Here is a 22,733-nt window from a genome sequence, read left to right as displayed (position 1 = left end):
AGAGAGAGAGAGAGAATTGTGTGTGTAGTGCAACTACATGTGTACAGAAAAGCAGCATGCCTGAACCCCTCTGTAACAGGTCCCAATCAGCATTGCTTGTTCACCTTCCTTCCCCCACTATGCACAATTTATCTATTTTGGCATTTATATGGGAAGAAAGTGCCCATCAGGAGTGCCAATAGCAGCTTTCCTCCCACTCCAAACATCAGTTGTGTGTACGTGGGGTTCCTCCTGCTGATCCGGACCACAACAGGGGCACAGGGTTAAAGCTCCCCTCCATCATGCCATGGTCCTGATCCACCCTGCCGCCCCTATGCCGGCTATTGGTTAAAGAAAACCCTAGATGCAACGCCAAACTACGTAATAGGTAGGATGGCTATTTATGCATTGCCCAAAAAGGACAAAAGGGGACACAGATTTGCATAAAATTGGCATATGCTGCTTTATAGATAGATATACAGGTAGACAGATACACACACGGAGAGAGAAATCATTGCAATGATGTAAATAGAAATTCAACACCTCTCAACAGACACCGTAGTGGGGAAGGATACCTAAATGTGCCTACTCAGTTTTCTATCCAGGTGCTAACTGGGCTGTCCTCTTTATGGAGGAAGACAGTCCTCTATAAAGTAGGACACATGGCCACCCTCTAGCTTGGCCCTTAGTCAAGTCATGTGGGTGAAGAAGCTACGGTAACCACTCTAAAATATACTGCCCCATCTATCTTTCCCCTGAATTGTGTCTCTGAATGAAACTATTCTCAATGCTCTGTTCATTTCTGCACAATTAGAAGAACTTCATCTGACATTTCTCTCCTCCCCCCCCCCCCCCCATGGCCGTTCTCTTTTGGGAAGGCCTTATTGGATAAAGGAAACAAACATGACTTTTATTAGGCTATAAAGTGCTACGCAATCTTTATTTTAAATAAACATAGGAAATCTCCAGATTATACCATTCGATCGGATGCCGTGAGTGACTCTTTTTACGACAGATGGTAAATGTCAAAAAATTAGATTTCATGGTTTTTATCCAAATGCGTCTGAGAGACTGACAGGTCAGATTTAGTTCAAGTTTTATAAATAGCACCCAGGTAGTTCCAGGCTGTTTCTAGTTCCTAACCATGGTGGTCTCAAGTTGAGAAGAAGGCCAAATATTTTTCATTCCCATTAATTCAGTAAAAAGAGATGAATACCCAAAAAGAGAAAAAACTGAGAGCCACTAAAGGTGCAATTATACACATGCTGGTTGAGGAATGCTGGGAGTTTTTCTGTCTAAACATGCATAGGATGGCACCTTAAATCAATCCAGTTGGCACTGTAGGTCCCATCAATGCCAAAATCCACGCTTTATGACCCAATGGTAATGTATGTGTTGGATTGAACAGTTATTCCAGGCAGGCCTTTGACATGAATGATGGGAGGGAGACATGTTTGTGCCAGCATCATTATGTGCATCAGGATGTGCCAAATGTTGACTGGACAAAAGTTCAGGAACGGTGTGTTCCGTATGCATGAAATCACAAAAGGAAAGGTGGGAGAAGGAAGAAAGCCTGCCCTTCCTCGTTGCACCTGGATGATCAAAAAAGCATCCCGGATACCAGGTCAGTGATAGCTTTGGGCTATGTTAGCGTACAGCTACAAAGCCCGAGGTGGAAACTTTGCAAACAGGCAAGTTCTTCCAGAGAGTTATGATTGACAGAGTGAGAAACGATGCTTGAAACGTGTGAGTGTTTGCCACTTTGCACTGCGTTGGAAATCAGTCCTACTGCTTTAGGGCTCACCCTCTTTTTATTTATTCTGATTTGCCCGTCCTTGTTCTAGAGTCTCAGCCAGAGCATGGGACTGTGGGCAGCCTTCAAACACATCTCAAGATAATGCCATTTAAAAGGGAAGCGTGCCTACACCCGTTATATTCTTTGCTTGTCTGATAGCATGAAATGATATCAGACAAGCAAACACGATAACCAACGGTGATTTAAATACTCAACAGTTGGTTATTTAATCTACCATGGGTTATCGTGTTGTGTGGAGGGAGTTTTTTAATCAACCGTTGGTTATTTAGCCAAAATAACCAATGCTGTGCAGAGTTGGCTGTTTGAACCACCATTGGTTATCCTGTTGTGTGGAAGGCACTGTTGGTTATTTCCTTGGCCACCATTGGTTATTTTGTCAACCACAGAGTCGCAAGGCAAGAGTGGTCAAAGCGGCTGATGCTGCTATAGTCCAGCTGGCAGGATAGATTTTCGGCAGCAATGGCTGATGGGATACTAGTGGGAGGACTGAGGGGGGAGAGAGGGCAGGGGATAAATGAGTCGCATGGTGCCAACATATTTTAGAATGTAAGCCATATGGCAGGGTGTTTTGTATTTTGTTTTGTACAGCACCATGAAAATTGATGGCGCTATATAAATAAATATTAATAATACCGTATTTCTTCGATTCTAAGATGCACTTCCCCCCCCATATAAACATCTCTAAAAATGGGGTGCATCTTAGAATCGTGGGTGCGTTTATTATTTCGTAGAATCAAAGCTTTTTTTCTGTTGGTGGTACTGAAATTAGTGTGCGTCTTACAATTGATGGCATCTTAGAATTGAAGAAATACAGTAATAATAATAATAATAACTCAGATAACCTGGCTTCAGTTGACTATGCCCTAGTAACCTCCAAGTTAGATTACTGCAATGCGCTCTACGTGGGGCTGCCTTTGAAGATTGTTTGGCAGCTGCAGCTTGTGCAAAATTCCATGGCCAGATTGATATGACGAACCAGAAGGTTCGAGCATATAAGACTGACTCTGGCTTGCTTGCATTGGCTGCCTGTATGTTTCCGAGCCTGATTCAAGATGCTGGTTTAAACCTATAAAGCCTTACACAGCTTGGGACCACAATACCTGACGGAACGCCTCTCCTGACATGAACCTGCCCATACACTGCGCTCAACATCTCAGGTCCTCCTCCGGGTCCCTACTCCGAGGGAAGCTCAGAGGACGGCAACAAGGGAGAGGGCCTTTTCAGTGGTGGCCCCCCAACTGTGGAACAATCTCCCCAACAAGGCTCGCCTGGTGCCAACATTGTTATCTTTTCGGTGCCAGGTCAATACTTTTCTCTTCTCCCAGGCATTTAACAGCATATGTTGAGTTTGTTTTTGTTTGTTTTTAACTGACCCCTGGATAGTTGATCTGTAGTCTGTTTTTATGCTTTTTATGGTTTTAAATTTTGTATACTGGTTTTTAAATGTTCAGTGTTTTTAATCTTTGTAAACTGCCCAGAGAACTTCGGCTATGGGGCGGTATATAAATGATGATGATGATGATAATCCACAACATGGTTGATTATTATCAAGTTGTGTGGGGAGAGCCCCTAGAAAACAACTGTCGAGTTTATTATTACCCCAGCATTGACTATCGTGTTGTCTGAATGCAGCCAATATGATCACAGACCAGTAGGGTGCAAATTTAGATGTGACTATAATTTAAATAGAAATATCATGGTGACCTGGGTGGCTGCTCAGTCTGCTGTCCAGGTGCTGTTGATGGGCAACGTCACGGCTTAGCACTTCCTCCTCCTTACTTTTTAAAAAATATTATTTATTTAATAGTTATACCTATTGACAAAAATATTTCTCATTACCCTTCCACGCATACACTTACAAATATTGCTCTAAGCAAGCAATATGTATGTTTCTATACTATCTTGAATTTTATTATGTCCTAAGATATGAACAAGCACCGTTTTTCTATAAACTTATTCTCCTGCTGTCTACCTCTCTAACTTTGACCAGATTTGTCAGCTTAATCGTTTAGACCATTGCTCTCCCTTCTTTGGGGCGGGGTGTCTTTAGCTTTTAGGGTGCAATCCTATGTATGTTTAGATAGGAGAAAAGTCCTAAAACTCCCAGCATTCCCAGACTAGCATGAGAGTAGAATTTTCCAAGCAACTATATACTGGGCATGTCTAGACTGGGCGATATCCTGGGGATTGTCCTGGGATTGTCCCTGTGCATCCACATGACGAACAGGGGATCCTAGGAGCAGGGAGGGATGATCCCTCCCTTTCCCTGGGATATGGCCCTAGACTTTAATCCTGGTTTTTCCCGCAGTCTCGGGATGATCACGAGACCGCGGGGATGTGGACTGCCGTCCCGGTTTGTCCCGGCTCCTCACAAGTAAATGGGACAACCGGGACAAACCATTGGGAGCAAATGGGACAAACCATTGGAGGTGGGGTAGGGGGAGCAGAAGCGTTTATTTTTTTAAAAAAAGCCTTACCTTTTCTGTTTGAGTGCTCGTGCGCTCGTTTTGATTAAAAATGGCGGACACAATGTCCTCTTCCTCCTGGGACGTCACGTGCCACGTGTAGACACAGGGCGATGATCCTGGAAGTAGGCAAGTCCAAGATTGCCCCCTCTCCGGCCCTCTACACCTGTAGGTGTAGACATGCCCACTGTTGCTTGGAAAATTCATTCCCTCCCAGCTGCTTGTGAGGATTGTAGCTCACCTCAGAGGGAAGAGGGGATTCTGAGGGAGGTGGCAGTTGATCTCAGCATCCTGCTAATATAAAAGTACCAGTGCTGTGTTCCTGTTTGCTCCTGCTCCACTACTCCACCACTTGTCTCCAATGTGGCTTCATAGTCGGAGTGGGGCGGGGGGATGAATACTGGTCTTGTCCCTTGCACAGGGCTTTTGCTTTTTTAAAACATTCCTGCCTCTGAGAACACCATGTCTTTCCTCTCATTACAAGACAAAGAGAAGAGTAGCTGCGCCCAAGTTTCCAGATGTAGAGCAATTTAGCACAACGGCTGGTTGGTCGTCCTGCCAAAATGAAGAGCAGGGGGAAAAACAATAATTCTACAGTGACAAAGACTTTTAGAGAAAGAATAGCCCGAGACAGACAGGAGGCATGAATATGGCTGCATCTCCATGTCTCTTGCTCTGCTTTGGCAGAAGAGAAACCACGGTAGATATATAAAAAGCACGTGGGAGCCCTTTAATATGGTCCAAGATAGAGCATGAATCCTATAAGAAAGACTCTGAAACTGAACTCTTCTTTTTTCTTTTTCTTTTTTTACTTCCCCCAATGGAAATTTTGGCTGCTTTATTGCTGGCAACAGCTAACCTTGAGAGATGTACAGTCATCTAGCCAGGGTATTTGACTTGCATGTCTGGGCAATATCATTTTTATTAATGGCAGTAAAAAAAAAACCCAACAACCCGACCTGGCTTCAGTTCTCCACTGCCACTGGCTTCCAGTAGGTGAAAGCAGCCAAGCTAATAAATACGATCAGCCAGGTGTCAACCCACATGGCCTTCCTCTGCCTGGCCTTTGTCCAAAGATGGCTGAGCATCTTCCAGCAAAAGATTGGCCTTACGTTTGGCCCTAACAGCAGCATGGAAAAGAGCTCAGGCTAATCAGGAGATTTAAAAACACGTGTAGACACAATCACGTCATACGGAATACAGAAGAAAGTCCTGGGCCATGATCCAATGCAGTGCTCAGCAGGCTTCCAGGGCCCCTTCCACACGCCGTACTGAAGGCGCATGCATGCACCCCGAGTACGACCCCAAAACGATGGTGTAGACGGCAGCTGAAGAGACGGAGGAGGCGGCAGCTGGGGAACCGGCCGCGTCCTTGCTGGCCTCCTGCTGCCGGGGTAAGAGCGACCCGGGTCTGAGAGCCCGGCTTCTGCTTCCGCCGAGCTCTCCAACCTGGGTGGCTTTCGCCGGCAGCAGGAGGCCGGCGGGGAGTTGGGCTCGGCGGCAAGGACTCACCAGCGAAGCCGCCGAGCCCTGGGAACTTTTCGCCGCCGCCGCCTCTTCCTCCGTCTCTTCTGAACAGGTGTCTACACTAGGAGTTTCGGGGAGCCCTGACTGTGTGTAGACAGGCCCCAGGGCAAACTGGACAGGTCTCCCCAGAAATGATCTGATGTCGCATTCCTCTGGTAAGGAAATACAAGACTGCAGCCTTAGGACCATTGATTTCAATAGGGCTTGAGTGCACTTTACTTCCTGTTAGATAGGGTGACCGTATGGAAAAGAGGACATGGCTAATGTACCTTTAACAGTTGTATAGAAAAGGGAATTTCAGCAGGTGTCACTTGTATGCATGCAGCGCCTGGTGAAATTCCTTCTTCATTACAACAGTTAAAGCTGCAGAAGCCCTATCCTCTTTTGTATTTGGTCACGCTAGGCAGGGTTCCTACTGAAATACTTCCTGGCCAACCCTTGAAGACTTACAATGAATATGTTGGTCCACTAAGGACCCAGGTGCAGGATCTGGAGACCTTCTGCTTATTTCCACCTGTTAATTGGAGGCCTACATGAATTAGCAGATATCTGGGATAGGCAACCTTTTCGGGCTACGGACACACTTGGTAGGGTGACCATATGGAAAGGAGGACATGGCTCCTGTATCTTTAACAGTCGTATAGAATAGGGAATTTCAGCAGGTGTCACTTGTATGCAGGCAACACCTGGTGAAATTCCCTCTTCATCACCACAGTGAAAGCTGCCCTCTTTTGTATCTGGTCAAGAAAAAGGTTCCACACCCTTTGCAGCAGGAAAACAAGCACATTTGCCCCAGTTTCTTAGGGGGTGGGAGAGTTCTCCCTTTCCTACCGTACCATTGCTTGCGCCACTACAACCCAGCACCTTCTATGGCCACAGAGGAAGGACTCGGACAAAGCATTTGCAAAGGCCAACTGTTGTGGAATGGAATGGATTTCTCAGCCTTGGGGTGAGAGGCTGCCTAGGATTCCTGCAGAAAATGCCTGTGGTCGTAGAATGTCAAGGAGAAAGACTTGACATGTTCTCCCGGCCAGAACATGCAGTTGCATCAGCCCTGGCCCGGTGACTATGGACTTTGCCTTTGGCACGATGGGCAACAAGGAAGCTGGGCCAACTGAACCATTGGCTGAACGTCTTGAGTTTTAGTTGTTGACAGTCCCAACAGTCTCCCACGAGGCCATTTGGTGTAATGCTGCTCAGATCTTACTGATATATATTGAGTAACAATACCAGAATTACATTTCATTGTCTACAAATATTAAAACTGAATTAGACTTAGGCGCAGATCCAAAGCAAAGGACACACACTTCGGAGACACTAGTATAGCTAGCGTGACCAGATACAAAAGAGGGCAGAGCTCCTGCAGCCTGAATTGTTATGATGAAGAGGGAATTTCACCAGGTGCTGAATGCATACAAATGACACCTGCTGAAATCCCCTTTTCAACACAATTGTTAAAGCTACAGGAGCCCTGTCCTCCTTTCCATATGATCACCATAGTTCATGAACTTATCCTCAAGTAAATGTGTATGGCATTGCAGCCTTAACTTCATTGCCAGTGCCATTGCAATCCCCACCAGTCCTATGGTTATAAGCATGTGTGTGACAAGCATCCCCCAAACAGGTAACTCTAGGCTGACCATATGAAAAGGTGAACAGGGCTTCTGCATCTTGAACAGTTGTGTAGGAAAGGGAATTGCAGCAGGTGTCCTTTGTATGCATGCAGCACCTGGTGGAATTCCCTCTTCATCACAACTGTTAGAGCTGCATGAGCACTGCCCTCTTGACCTGATACAAAAGATTGCAGGGCTCCTGCAGCTTTAACTGTTGTGATGAAGAGGGAATTCCACCAGGTGCTGTATGCATACAAATGACACCTGCTGAAATCCCGTTTTCTACACAACTGTTAGATACTGGAGCCCTGACCTCCCTTCCATATGGTCAGCCTAGGTAACTCACCTTCCTGTGTGTGTGTCCCCTTCCAATAGTGGATCCCTGTGGTTAAAAGGCCCTTTTCAAATTCTCAGGGTATGTGCTATGAGATGGGGATTTGGGCTCTGTGTATCTGTCAGAGAATTTATATAAGACTTCATTGTAAAGATGGTTTGGTATTAGCTGTTCCCCATATTTATTTTTGCCCCTTCTGTCTCCCCCAGCCCCTGTATTTTTTCATGGTGCTGCCACTGGATAATACTTCCTTTATACAGGGCATTTGGAATGATGACCGAGATAATGTATGTGATGTGTACGGGACCTTCTAAAGGGCGATATTCACGCTGAGTATTATATGGAGAAATAGTCGTTTTCTTCACTCTCGCACTTGTGAGGTTTCATTTAAAGCAAGCCTCATTCATAACTTTGCAAAATGTCACCAGTGCAGCTTGGAAATGTCAGAAATGGGATCATATTCCAGGTAATTGGGGTGGGGTGAGGAATAAGCGGTGCAGAAAGTTGGACAAGGTGTTTAAGAGAGTCAAGGGAAAGGGGAAAAATGAGGTCATCTTGTGCACTTCCCCCCCCCCTTTTCTTTCATTGGCTTGTCATCATTCCAGTGTCTTGGACTTGAGACAAAACGTTTGGCTTCATCTATTGGTCTTGGCAAGAAAAGGTGATTTTGAAGAGTTTTTGGCCTGTTTAATGACAGAATTATTAAGTTAATGAAAGAGGGGCGTGAGTGTAGTGCAGATTTGTCTGTGGAGATCTGAATGCCCTTTTGCTGGTGGGAGTGCATGTCCATAATAAACAGAGAAAGGCTGTGAGTGCTTAGAATATTATTATTATTATTTATTTATTTATATAGCACCATCAATGTACATGGTGCTGTACAGAGTAAAACAGTAAATAGCAAGACCCTGCCGCATAGGCCTGGTGCCCGCTATGCTGTTTGGGAATTATGGGAGTTGTAGTCCCAGACATCTGGAGAGCACCAGGCTGGGGAAACCTAGCTTAGATATGCTTAAAATAAGCTTGCCTTTTTATACTACTAACAGTAGGGTGACCATAGGGAGAGGCGGACAGGGCTCCTGTATTTTTAACCGTTGCATAGAATTTCAGGAGGTGTCATTTGTATGCATGGTGAAATTCCCTCTTCGTCACAACAGTTAAAGCTGCAGGAGCCCTGCCTAGTGTAACCAGATACAAAAGAGAGCAGTGCTCCTGCAGCTTTAAATGTTGTGATGAAGAGGGAATTTCACCAGGTGCTGCATGCAAACAAATGACACCCACTGAAATTCGCTTTTCAATACAACTGTTGGATATAAGAGCCCTGTCCTCATTTCCACATGGTCACCCTAACTAATAGGTGATGGAACTGGGACCTTCTTAGAGTTTCATTTAAAAACTGTTTTGTTCTCTTGAGTCAATCGTTCCAATTCACCAAGCCCAATGTAGCAAATGTGATCTCCATCGCCATCTAGTGGTTAAAGGCACAAAATCATCTCACTTGTGTGCACAATTTGCCATGTCTTCCCTGCATGGCCTCAGCGCACGCTCACAACCAGTGCACAGGACAGCAGTTTGGGAATGCACATTCCCATTCCCCATTGCAATGCAGAGAAGAAATGCACGTCGAGACCTCTTAATGCAAATGGGAGACCTGTCACAAGCCTGCTTGCAGCTGAATGCACACCCAGATCCAGTCTATGTGCATAATTTCTGCTCCAACAACAACAACAACAAAAAAGAATCTGTGAGCAGGAACTGTTTCTATGCATAGATGTCCCTTACTCGATCAGTGTAACATGAAGCAAAATGCATGTGATGATGTACACCCAGGGGTGGGCAGAAAGTAGATCTGGATGTATTGGCAGATCTCTGCAGTAGATCAGCAAAGATCTCTGGCTCCCAGTGGTTTAGCAATAGCAGCAAAATCTCTCTCTCTCCTGCCCGAAATGATACTACTGTAATTAAATAAGCTTGGGGTAACCAGGTATGGATTCTGGTGTGGAAGGACTATGAGCTTCGTTCAGTTCTGGTACTGAAAACAAATCCCCAGGCTCAGAATTCTTTAATCCGAAGCGTGTGTTTCTTGATGGGTCTCAGGGTTCTTTTGAAAACAAAGTAGATCTCACACACTTGAAGTCAGTCCACCCCTGGTCTATGCAACCCTGCTACAGCCCAAACCAGTTGACCATAACCACATGTACAACAGGGGTCTCCACCCCCATCCTGTTGGCCCATGGAGGTATAATGATTTCATCTAGGAGTCATATGACCTCCATCCAGCGATCCCTCCTTCCGGGGCTGGGCTCTGGAAGTGGGACTTCCAGGGATGGGATCAGACTTCCAGCAGGGGCGGAGTTAACCACCTCTCCCATTAAAATGAGGCGCAGGGCTTCCAGTTTGATGCGACGTAGCCTTTTTCACTCCTCTGGTGCATGTTGTGCCATGGACTTGTGTGGGGTTAAGACCTCTCTCTGACCCATTGCAGGCTCAATGAGCCACAGGGATGGTGTCCTGATGAGGCACCTTATGGGCACGGTAGATCTGCAGCAGTATCCAAGATCCAGTGGTGGGCGACACCACTGGCATGCAGATTCCCATCTTGCCCTGAGAGGAGAAGAAATAGAATCAGCTTCTCCAAGACAAAGAGTTTTGTTTTGTTTTTGATTGCACAATTTTATTGATTTCATTACTTTAAAAATGTCACGTAAACTGCTTTGTGATAAAGCAATATATAAAAACCTTTGAAATCAATACCCAGTTGCTCATTGTGTGAATGAATTCATGGCTATTTTGGCCCTCAGATTGAGTTTTTCTGGAAGGCCACTGTATCTACGATGATTGTTTTTTCTCCCCAATGTAATCCCACACTTCCTAACTGCAACCCTGTGGGGTGGTGGAAATCATGGGATCTTGGTTCATACAGTAGTGAGATGGGTGAGGGAGGAACTTGCTGACCCCAAACCAGCTCTTGTAGTCAAGGGAATGGCAGTTTTAGTGAGAGATATACTATTTTTCTTTCAGAGATCTGAACATGTGGGATACAGTCCACCCACCTAGAAATATGCTTTGCTCCTTCTGTGCCCCCCATGTTTTTTTTCTGGTGCCACCAGACTTTGTTTTTTGTCCTCATTTGAGAGAAAAAAATCTAAGGTAATATGCCTATAGGAGACAGAACTACAAATCCCAGAAGACCCTTTTCTTCTTCTGGTGGCAAGAGCCCAATGCAAAGCCCCATGGGTAAATTAAGCCATGGTGGGCTGTTGTGACTTGTGACATTACCTTCTTGGATGCAGCATACCAATGAAGCACTGTGGGAAGCAAGTAAGTGGAAAGATCAGCCATGACACATGAGTAACACAAATGGGCCCCAGGTAAGGCCAAGTATGTGCATTATTGTAAAAGGACATGAAAAGTTCTTTTCTTCTTTGCAAAAATAAATGCCCTGTGCAAGTGACTTCATTTGCCTGAGTTTGAGGAATAACTTGCAGTGTTTGAGTTACATTCATTTTTCATTTAGCATAAACCACAATTTTTAAAACCTACCCAGTAATTCAGATATTGCAAAAACATAGTACAAGCAGCTTTTTTATTACACAATTAAGGATGTTTCTTTTATTTTTACAAATGCACTTCATATAAGAATATTTTTTTATACAGAAAATAGGTCTCTATACATTTTACATAGGGTATTTTGAGTTTTGTTTGTTTGTGAATATACCAGTTTTCATTAAATAAATGTATGCTTTCCAATCTGGTTTATACAATAGGTCAAACATCAAGACTGTTACAAATCACTTTAGATCTGCAAAAGGCTTTTGAACCACATGGAACCAAAAGCTGAATACAGTTCTAGAACCACAATTTTAATTAAGCAGCCCATTCAAGTATTTGAACACTCTTTTTAAAAAGAGTTAGTTTTAGAAAAACAAATACAAAGTATTTTTGTAGCTAACACCATGGATTCATGTCAAGATACATTGGTAAGTACCTTAACAAGGCAGCATTTTACTGTAAATTCTATTGAGCTAACACATTAACCTACACTTCTAAAAATGAACTCGGAAGAAAAATACTGTATTGATGGTGTAACACACAAACACAAAAAATGTTTATATATATATTTTTTAAAGTTATTTTATAAGGATAGTTTAGGGCAGAACAAAACCTTATAAACAACTGAAAAGCAGACAAGTAGAAACACTGAAACACATGAATTTAAAGATTTAGGGCACAATGCAGCCCAGGTCTTTTAAATTCACACCAATTTTAACGGAGATTTACAGTGCAATTCTATACATGTCTACTCAGACGTCGACCATTTGAGTTTAATGGTGCTTACTCCTGGGTGTGTGTTGGAATACAGCCTTAATGAAATACTTCATTTTCCCGCTGATATCAATAGATCTTGAAAAGGTTAAACTTTTCCTGGATTGGCCTCATTCTTCATTTTTTGAGGGGGAAAATGAGTGAACACAAAAACAAGAGTTAGCATAAACACTGAATTATAACTGTGGCATTTCAGAGTTTGCAGATGTTATGCTGCAAACGTTATGCTTAATGTTTATGGGACTTCTCCAAAAGCTATCCTAGGCTAAGAGATTTTGACAACAGCCTTTTGAAACAAGTCTTTACGGCAACTGCCAAATAATTAGCTAACAGGGTCAATGTACTATATTACTCAACATTGTTAGCTAACAAGAGCATATCAAATAATAGTTCCCGTCATAATCGTTTTGCTCTCCCGATGTATAAGAAATAGAAATGTAGCTATTCAACTGTTACATTTTCCTACCATTAATTCCGAAGCCCAGAGAGTAGAACATACTAACAGAGTAAAGAATCACATTGTACTGGGTCACATCAACTAAAATATATTTTTTATTATTATTCCAGTGACTTGGCAAATTCAGCATAATCAATGAACCCATCATTATTCTTATCATCGCCAATCAAGATTCCATCTATCAAGTTCATGAGCTCCTCTTCTTTCATTAGCTGAGTGTGTTCGCCACCTTCCTGCAACGAAAAAGGATGGATGGGTGTTCGCGAAGCAGCAGGGTTGGGGAAGCATGAAAATTAGAACTGTCCTTACACTATTTTGTTCTTGAGTGTTGTTTTAGGAGTGTGTTCCCAGTGGGACAGTATTTGATCGGACTGTAGTGCTAATGTAAATTATGTGGTGCTAGCGGAAGGGACTCTACTGCAATGCCAACAGCATCAGCTGGACAATGGGACTCTCTGGAAAGTCCATTGCACCAGCTAACGTTATTGGCATTGTGCTAGAGGTCCCTTACGCCGGGACAACGTAAATTATGTAAGCGCTAGTGTCCGATCGGATACTGCTCTTCACTAGGAAGAAAGTAGTGAAGGATAGAAAAACTTCAGGGGTCAGGAAGTCTGGACTCAAAAGCCACAATGGACCACTATATACACCAGTTGCTGGGGAACATGGGTGGGAGGGTGCTATTGCACCTGTGACCTGCTTGTGGGTTCATGGTCAGCTGCTCGGCCACTGTGTGAACAGAGTGATGGACTAGATGGACCCTCGGTCTGATCCAGCAGGGCTCTGCGTTTCAAGAAGGACACAGACAAGCTGGAGCGTGTTCAGAGGAGGGCAACCAGGATGATCAGGGGTCTGGAAACAAAGCCCTATGAAGAGAGACTGAAAGAACTGGGCATGTTTAGCCTGGAGAAGAGAAGTTTGAGGGGAGACATGATAGCACTCTTCAAATACTTGAAAGGTTGTCACAGAGGAGGGCCAGGATCTCTTCTTGATTTTCCCAGAGTGCAGAACACGGAATAATGGGCTCAAGTTACAGTAAGCCAGATTCCGGCTGGACATCAGGAAAAACTTCCTGACTGTTAGAGCAGTATGACAATGGAACCAGTTACCTAGGGAGGTTGTGGGCTCTCCCACACTAGAGGCATTCAAGAGGCAGCTGGACAGGTATGCTTTAGGGTGGATTCCTGCATTGAGCAGGGGGTTGGACTCGATGGCCTTCTAGGCCCCTTCCAACTCTACTATTCTATGATTCTACGTTCACTTTGACTTCCTTCTCTCAAAGCAGAACTGCAGCTGTTTTCACACACACCCCCACCCTTTAAAGCCACTTCCAGACAGTGTCGTAACGTACAGGTTATCTGAAGTTCAGTTGAGAATGGTTTGTTCTGGAGAACCGATCCCAAAATTATAGCTTTTGGAATGAACTGGCGTGTTTTAAAAACCTGCAACATGTTACAGAACGACCGAACGCAGGCACGTTCAGCGTGATCGTCCCTGCTTGGGGATGTTGCCAAGTGGCCCTTTGGAATTCCTGTTCGAACAAACCGGCGCTCACCTCTTTATGGACATGTGTTATTGCAGTGGCAAGCTCCAGCCCATCAAGTAAGTTGTTGCCGTCGTAATCGTGCATTTTGAAGTAATGGAGCTGCAGCTCTTGCGGCGACATCTCAGACTCTGGCTTGTCAATGACACCTTCTAAATGCTCCATGATGTGGCTAAGAAATAAGGACACAACGGCTGTCAAAACACTCAAGCACGGTTACACACACCAACAATATTTCTAGTTATTTTAAGCATTTTTGCCCTGCTCCACTGCCAAAAAGGCTCCCAGAGTGGCGTGCATAGAATCAATAAAAGCAAAGCAGTCCCTGCTCACAGGCTTACAATCTAAAAAAGCCAGGACACAAAAGGAAAAAGCGGAGAGGAGGGAAGAGGGGGGAAAAGGCAAATGGTCTTTTAGCAGAGTTGGTGGAATTATCCTGCTTCCCACTTCATCTCCTTGTGCTGCAAGAAGCCAATCAGACATCACCATTAACTGCTTGAGTGCAATTTAATGCGCACATTTGTTATGTAAAAAGCAGCTGGAAGGAAACTGTATACAGCCTTGGGAAGTTGTTAAACTCTCTCCCTGCTACAGTCCAAAGGCTGCTTCTCTGAAGGTCCCATTTACACTTCAACTCTTCCCTTGTAGTGCAAATAGCACCTTTAAAGAGATGGGACCCTGGTAGGGAGGGAGTTACACCCCACCCCTCCCTACAATTCCAAGACGTCCCCTGTGGCTGCTATTTACATGACAAAAGCAAGCACATTAATGACATTCATGCAACTACTTACATATAGTTTAGCCCTAAAACAGAGATGGCAAGAGAGTTTAATAGGCAGTTTCACAGGCCTTGACAACAGAAAATAATCTAGGAAGGAGGTTTTAAAAGATTACTCCCATACTGGAGGCGTGGCTGCATTTTAATCTTCTTGTTGTTATTATAAGAACTTGCTTAGTCTTATGGCAAATGCAATTCTAAACCAGAAATCATTGTTCCAGACTGAGTTCCAGCCCTGAATTCAAACATGTTTGCTGACACTCAAAGCACTGTTTTGCTGGATCAGACCAAGAATCATCTAGTCCAATTTTCTGCCGCAGCAGAAACCTGCCAGATGTTTAAAAGAAGATCATAAGCAGGGCATGGAAGCATCACCCCTCCTCCTTTTATGCATTTTGTGGACATTAGTGAAGCAAAACTATCTTGGCATCAATGTTTTATGAAATCACTACTTCCATGTGAGAAAAAATTGTGATTCAGGTTTCTTTTGAACGACTTATATCAGCCTTACCCAACCTGGTGCCCTCCAGATGTGTTAAACTGCAACTCCTATAATTTCCATCCAGTTTGGCCAGTGGCCAATTAAGCGAGTTATAGACCCATCTGGAGGGCACCAGGCTGGTTAAGGCTGATTTACATGTTTGCTTATTGGTTAGTTATATTTATGTCCACTTTCCTATAAAAAAGTGTTCAAGCCAGCCAATGATGAGATCTACAATTAAAAGTCGTCAGTCCACATAACAAACTATCACAATAATACTGTATAAAAATCAGATGAGAGCATATAAAAACTCAAAAAGCGGCAGGCAGGCAAATGTAAGTTAATAGAAATACAGATTAACACACACAGCAGCAGAGGAGAACAAATCATCTTAGCAGGCTAAACACCTGCTTAAGTTTAAAAAAAAAAACAGGTGTGGAAATTCATCAACCTGGGGGCCAGATGAACCTCCCTTAGTAGGGAGCTTCAAATGAATGAGAAACAAAGAATTTGAAAGACAGCCTTCGCACGGCACCCGGATTTCAGAATTTCTGTCATCACAACTTTCAAACAGGTCTCTGAATCTTCAAGGGCCAATTTTTTAATGACTAAACATGCATAGGAGTGTACCTTCAGTTTCAGAATGCTCACTCTCTGGAACTCCCTACCACTATAAATAAGAAAGGAGCTGAACCTTCTGTGTTTTCGGCACCAACTGAAAACACACTTTTCCCAACAAACATGCCCAGAAAGATAATATACTGTACACGGTATTTAATTATCTTATATTGTATTTTTGTACATTGTTTCAAAATTTCTTTTCATGTAAGTGATTCAGAAATATTGCTAAATAAACATGAACACAAAATGTAAACACATAGAATACGTACTCCTTGTCTTGTACCATGGTTTTATCCAGGTGTGCGTTGGGGTGCTGAATCCCACCTTCGTGGTCCTCTGCAAAAGAGACGATGGAAGAAGCGAGGACTAGGCAGCAAAGAAAAGATATCCTACAAATCCTCAGATGTATCATCATAGCCATGTTCCTAGAAACAAAAAATATATATTTTATATATAAAATGCAAGACATAATAAAGAACATACAAAGAAGAGTCTCCCACATATTTACAAATAAAATTTTGAAGAGACCAAATAATTCAACACAAAATCCATAGTTTCTGCAACAATGCAGTGAGCAACAAACCACCCAAGGTTCAAACTCTGGGTTACTTGTCTCCCCCAACAATCCAGAGTTCTGGGTTCAGATGTCATGATAAACAACCCAGGGACGGGGCATCCCTTAGTGGTTAATCACAGTGGGAGAGGTTGGAAACCAGCACAGTCACTTGCTCCTGCTCATTCACAGCTACCCAGGTGTTTTTTTTTATTTTAAAAAAAACAACCCTAGTGATCATGTCACTAATGGTACTCAGATGCATATCATGCCCATTTTGGTATGCTACAGCAATTTCATCGTTGCAGCATAACAAAATAAAGAGCATCAGCCGGTCGCCAAAGCGATGGGAATGCATTTTATTCATTTAGAATTATGTTTAGGCCACCTTTTAGGGTAGAATCATAGAATAATAGAGTTGGAAGGGTTCTATAAGGCCATCGAGTCCCTCAATGCAGGAATCCACTCTAAAGATTCCCTGACAGATGGTTGTAAGGCAGCATACAGGATAAAACTTGAGACAATAGAAAAGTATACAAATCGGTAATAAATAAATATGCAATAAAACACTATTAAAATAGGTAACACCAATAAAACCTGCAGCCCACAGATTATAAGAAGCTTTCAGAGCTTTCCCAAAGACCTGCAAAGAAGGGGCCTGGCGAGCCTCCAATGGAAGTTGATTCCAGAGGTGTGGAGCCACCACTGAAAAAGGCCCTCTCCCTTGTACTCACCAGCCTAACTGCCCTTGGCAGCAGGCAGGTGAGAAGGGCCTCTGTTGATCTCAGACGGCAGGCGGGCACAGTCCTTGCGTTTTCTCTTCTACCATATGAATACTTCTGGGCCCCTTTGAGTGCCTTCTGAAAAGAGGTAAATATGGGGAGACACTTTTCCAGGGATGAGAAAATGTTATGACTCAGGTACAGCACCGGGAAGTGTTGCCCCATATAACCTCATTAGCTCCAAAACCAAAGGATAAGAATATACAGCTTTAAAAGGCATAATATGCCACATGGAGCTGTATTTGCCGTCATCGATTTGTAGGAAGCTGTATGTGTCACCTTAAACGGAGTGGCTTTTTGTTGGAAATTTGTTCAGGGGCCAGATCATCTTCAGGGGCCCATCTCCGTGAGCCCCTGCCAAAGGAAGTGAGGCAGGTGGCTACTTGGAGGAGGGCTTTCTCCGCTGTGGCACCCCGGTTGTGGAATGAGCTCCCCAGAGAGGTCCACCTGGCACCTACACTGTACTCCTTTCGTCGCCAGCTGAAGACCTTTTTATTCTCCCAGTATTTTAACACTTAATTTTAACTTAAATTTAAATTTTACTGTTTTAACTCTGTATTTTAATTTTATATCAATTTTGCTGCGTGGTTTTTATTCTGGTTGTGTTTTTTATATTGTATTGTGTATTTGTGCTTTTAAGCTGTTGATTGTTTTACTATGATTTTAATTTTTGTGAACCGCCCAGAGAGCTTCGGCTATTGGGCAGTATAGAAATGTAATAAATAAATAAATAAATAAATTGTACATAAGCCCCCAAAAGTTATAGCCTGCAAACTTTTCTTTACTACCTTGCAGGGAGCTGGTCAAGGAGGACATCAACAGCTGAGGAGGCCCTGCAACAGCAGCCTACTTGGGGCCTGTTCAGACAACGCGCTAAGCCATGGTTAGGCCGCTAACGCTTTTGCAGCAAATTGTTAGTGAGCGTGTTTGAACTGTGGTTATGTAGCCACCATGGTTAAGAATGGTTCACATGATACGCTAAGCCAAAATGTTTAGCTCAAAATGCTCAACCACCATGGCTTAGCATGCCATCTGAACAGGTTCTTGGTCTCTATGCTGGACAAAGAGAATGGATGGAACACTGCCTCCATGAAGTACCTGATTGCCTGTGGCTGTCAGGCAACTGTTTAAAGTCTATAATAAATAGTTAAATACATAAAACAAAAATGGTGTTGGTAGCAAACAGGCATTTTTATATATGTAAGGTCTCCTCCTTGCTTCTGCCTCTTGCATTTGCGTTTTCCACAATCCAAACTGAGTTTCAACAACTAATGTTGTTCCTCGCCTCGATCCAAAGGGAGAGGTGGGTAAGAAATCAATTTTGTGAACCACCCAGAGAGCTTCGGCTATTGGGCAGTATAAAAATGTAATAAATAAATAATACTGATACTAATTATTATTATTATTATTAAAAGGTCGCAATGAAAAATTGTTCCATTGTATCAATTCATGATTGCATGTACTGTGAACGTTTAACGAAGTACTGAAGCCAATTGCCTAGCCACTACTTCTGCTTTTACCCTTACTTAAAAAGGACTGGCTGCAATTCTGACCATGATTACATCATGACATATTCCTAAACCCCATTGATTTCAGCAGGGAGTAAAGCATCTGTATCTAGAGGCTGGACTGGGAGTCAGCTTTAGATAAGCACCTGGTGTGATTCAAAGTAGATTTCCATAGAGGTGGAAATAGGCAGCCTGGGAAGAAACATCCCTCTCGGCCAGGAAAGCTTAACATTTGCATTGACTGTGATTATCCAACTTATGATCGCACTAATTCAACATAATGTATTCTCTTAAATATCAAAGTTTGACCAAATAATTTATTGTGACTAAATTGTTTGTAACACCATAACACTATGCTTAAAAGTATTTTCTCTCCCATGCCCCAAAACATTTCTCTTATTAAGAACCATCAATTCGCTGTTGATGTTCGCTGTTTTATTTGTATGTTTTGTACAGCACCAAGTACATTGTTGGTGCTATATAAATAAATAAATAATCAATTATCCTTAAGAGATTCAACCAAAGTTAAGTGGAAACAAGTCATTCATTGATGGAGTATGGATTTTAAAGGCTTAATGCCTATGTGTACATTTGGTTGATGTTGATACAATGCAACACTCAAGATAAGGGCTGTTTTTCCCCCTTCCCCTTCAAATCTACCTTTTCAGCTGAACTTGTTTTCATTACATGTAGAGCTGCTGTTGTTCACTACATTTGTGCCCAATATGGGAGCTCATCAGTATTATTCCAGCCGTTCATATTTGACTGGAATACGATTAGTCATGTTCAATCTCAACTGGGCCTCAGAACTGGTTAGTGGGTGTGGTGAATGCTAAATTTCTAACCTCTTTAATACAGTGGATGCAAATCATAGTGCAAAAGTTAGTGGGAAGCAGCTAGCATATGTTGGCTGCTAAATTCATATGAAGTATCAGTACTCCTAGTATTTGTCAATTTATTTGAACCCTGAATTGTGATTTTGCAAAGCATGTCAACAGACCTTTAGACTTGGAAGCACGTTAGCAAACGTTTGGAAACAGATTGTTCATTTCCAACACTATAAGTTCTGGTTCATCTTGTTTTAGTTTCCACCACGTTGCTCAATACTTCTTAAGAGTTTTTATCAAACATAAAAGATTGTTTATGAAGAATTACTTACCCACCCTCCAGCTCTGATTGGCAAGCAAACCTGGCACTAATCTTTTGATAAGCTGGAACAGTAACATCATAAGTTTAAGTAAGACAAAGGAAAGAACAGCTACTCCAAAAAGTTTTGAACTTAAATCACACTGTGTTTTCTTCAGTCAAAAACTGACTAAGAATTTAGTTACCTTATGACAGCAGGTATAAAAAAAACAATTCAACAAACTTCCTGGAATCAATTCTCCCATTTAGTTTACTTAACACACAGAGCTATTTGCTTATTTATTTTAGGAATGTCTAAGTTATTATTGTTGTTTATTTAGGGTACAAGCCTATGCATGCCTAGATAGAAGAAGAAAAACTCCTACAACTCCCAGCATTCCTTCACCCAACCATGGACTTTTGGGGACTTTTTCTGTCTAAACATGCATCAGATTGCACAGTTAATTCTTTTTTAAAAATTATTTTTAGACCACCTTTAAGGGTGGAACCCTTATTTAGTTTCTATTTATTTATTACATTTCTATACCACCCCCAATAAACAAAGCTCTTCAGTCCTCTCTTTCTACAAATGGAATCAAAAAAAGCAACACAATATACACACAATGTAAAGCGGAGAAAAAAGTTAGAAAGCAGTTCTTATTTTAATCCAATTTCAGCTTAATTTAAAATAGAGCTATGATTCAAAATATTTACCCCACGATCCCAGGCAAACCACCTGCAGCTTACAATATCTTAATAAAAACATGACAAGACAATATAGAGTACAAATAAACGGTTTGGGGGAGGTGGTTTAAAACAAAATTTAACCATTTTAAGGACATAACCAAAAAGTTTTTAATGTGTTAGGAATGTTTGAAAAGATTTCGTTTATTTAAACCCCCTTCCTCCAAATGGAAAAGAACGCTTTGTCCCTCCTTGTTGATGGCTTGTTTCATTTATACATATAAATGAATATGTATCATTTATACCCCCACCACCACTTGAAATGCCATTTGACAGAGACTGCAGCTTATGGGTGGGATCCAGATTGAGTCCTACTTCAGTTAGACCCATTCAAATCAGTGGGGCTCAAGTCCCACTGATTTCAATGGCTCTACTCAAAGGGTCTGGACGCAACCCTACAGCAGCGCAATCCTGTGCATGCATGTCTAGGCAGAAGGAATCCCCTTGAGCTCAACGGGACTTACTCTCAGGCGTCTGAACTGCAGTCTCAATAGCTCCAGCGACGCCCCCCTCCTCAGCCAAACCAGAGGCTAGAGCGCCTGCTGGTCTGGAGCCAGGAGGAGGAGGACACGTACCCTCCTCCCCACAGGGGACAAGCGCCCTCTTTAGCCGGCCCGAGAGCCCCGCCCCCGCTCTCGCCCCCCACCGCCGGGGCGCCTCACCAGCTCCCAGTGCCACCACCGGCTCCAGCTGCTTTTGCAATAAGATGACAACGTCTCTCAACAAGGGGCAGCGGGTACGAATAGAATTGGGCCGACTCGGCCACCATCCCCTCCTCCTTCGTGTCACCTCTGAACCTTTCGCGCGTGCCTTCTGCCACGCCCCGCTCCTTGCCTATTGGCTAACCACCTCGAAGTTCGGCGTCTAACATGAGGGGGTGGGGAATACAGAAAGGAAAAAAAAGGTGCGCCCGCGAGATGCCACGCCCCCTCTCTCATCATGACGTGGCTTCACTCATCTAGACGGTGCTGGAAAGAGGGGCATCCTTGGTCCCCTCCCCGCTTATGCTGATACGCGCTTGCTTATATCAGTCATTATCTGCAGGATCAGCTAGCCAATCGTCCTACGGGCTGAGCTTGGACCTGCCCTCCCTGCTTTACTTAGTTGTCGTCACATCGAATGCTTGAATTGGATGCAATGCCCCTTTCCCACGGCTAGGGGACGCTTGGTGGTCTTCCAGACGCCTTTTTTTTTTAGGTCGTGTGAATGAGTCGCGTATCCTAAAAACTAGAATCTTGGGGCCTGTTTCTCTTAGTGATTCTTCAAATGGACACTACACAGTCTGCCCTCTTGCGTGTTTTGCTCAGCCAGTGCTTTGGTGCCTAGACAGTCTCATTAGTACGGAGGTTCAAATCCCGTCTTAGCCATGAAACTCGGTAAAGCAGCAGTTTCTGCAGCTGAAACGCTCCCCATGGCCTGAGTTCGATCCCAGCAGAAGCTGGTTTCAGGCAGCTGGCTTGGGTTGACTCAACCTTCCATCCTCCAGAGGTCAGTAAACTGAATACCCAGTTAGCTGGGGAGAAGTTAATAATGGCCGGGGAAGGCAACGGCAAACCACCCCGCTATAAGGCCTGCCAAGAAACGTCAGTGAAAGCTGGCGTCCCTCCAAGAGTCAGAATTGACTCAGTACTTGCATGAGAGGTTCCTTTCCTTCTAAACTACCTCATAGGGCTGTTGTGAATATAAATTAGGCAGAAAGAGCCGTGTATGATTCCTTGAGCATCTTGGAGAAAAGGTGGGATATAAATGTAATAAAGAAAGAAATCCTATGGATATCAGTAGAACTTCCTTAAATCAAAAGTGAGCTCCAACTGATGGCAGTAAGAATTACTTCCCTGGCTTCTCCAGGTAGGGTGAGGAAAGAATCCTGCCTAAAACGCTGGAGAGCTGCTGCCAGTCAGTATCAACAATACTGGGCTAGCTGGACTAATGGTCTGACTCAGCATAAAGCAGCTCCCTGTGTTCCTAAGTATAGTCTGAATTTTAGGGGTACTAACATTGGTTTGCCTCAGGATCCCTGACACTGACATACCTGAATCTTGATATGTTTAATAATATCCCTTTTACTTGAATCTGTCTTCCCT

General features: G+C 43.4%; 2 protein-coding genes across 5 annotated transcripts in view; one reads left to right on the top strand and one right to left on the bottom strand.

Annotated features, from left to right (window-relative positions):
* The window catches only part of SOCS5 (suppressor of cytokine signaling 5), a 243,245-nt gene that overhangs the window by 89,912 nt on the left and 130,600 nt on the right, over nucleotides 1–22,733 (top strand). The gene's annotated exons all lie outside the window — the stretch shown is intronic.
* MCFD2 (multiple coagulation factor deficiency 2, ER cargo receptor complex subunit) lies at nucleotides 11,301–21,431 on the bottom strand. Of its 4 annotated transcripts, none has more exons than XM_063123971.1 (5): nucleotides 21,312–21,332; nucleotides 19,940–19,991; nucleotides 16,207–16,362; nucleotides 14,070–14,229; nucleotides 11,301–12,747 (listed from the first exon to the last, which is right to left on the bottom strand). In XM_063123971.1, exons 3-5 carry the CDS (start codon nucleotides 16,356–16,358, stop codon nucleotides 12,616–12,618), a joined length of 444 nt encoding a protein of 147 aa, XP_062980041.1. In that variant the 5' UTR covers nucleotides 16,359–16,362; nucleotides 19,940–19,991; nucleotides 21,312–21,332; the 3' UTR covers nucleotides 11,301–12,615. The 4 variants fall into 4 exon arrangements, with proteins under 4 accessions (XP_062980041.1, XP_062980043.1, XP_062980040.1 ...); XM_063123973.1 differs by lacking the exon at nucleotides 21,312–21,332 and adding an exon at nucleotides 21,114–21,305; XM_063123970.1 differs by lacking the exon at nucleotides 19,940–19,991 and having other exon boundaries at nucleotides 21,312–21,431.

Source organism: Elgaria multicarinata, chromosome 4, assembly GCF_023053635.1.
Source record: "Elgaria multicarinata webbii isolate HBS135686 ecotype San Diego chromosome 4, rElgMul1.1.pri, whole genome shotgun sequence".
NCBI lineage: Eukaryota > Metazoa > Chordata > Lepidosauria > Squamata > Anguidae > Elgaria > Elgaria multicarinata.
This window is presented reverse-complemented; position numbering and strand designations above follow the sequence as displayed.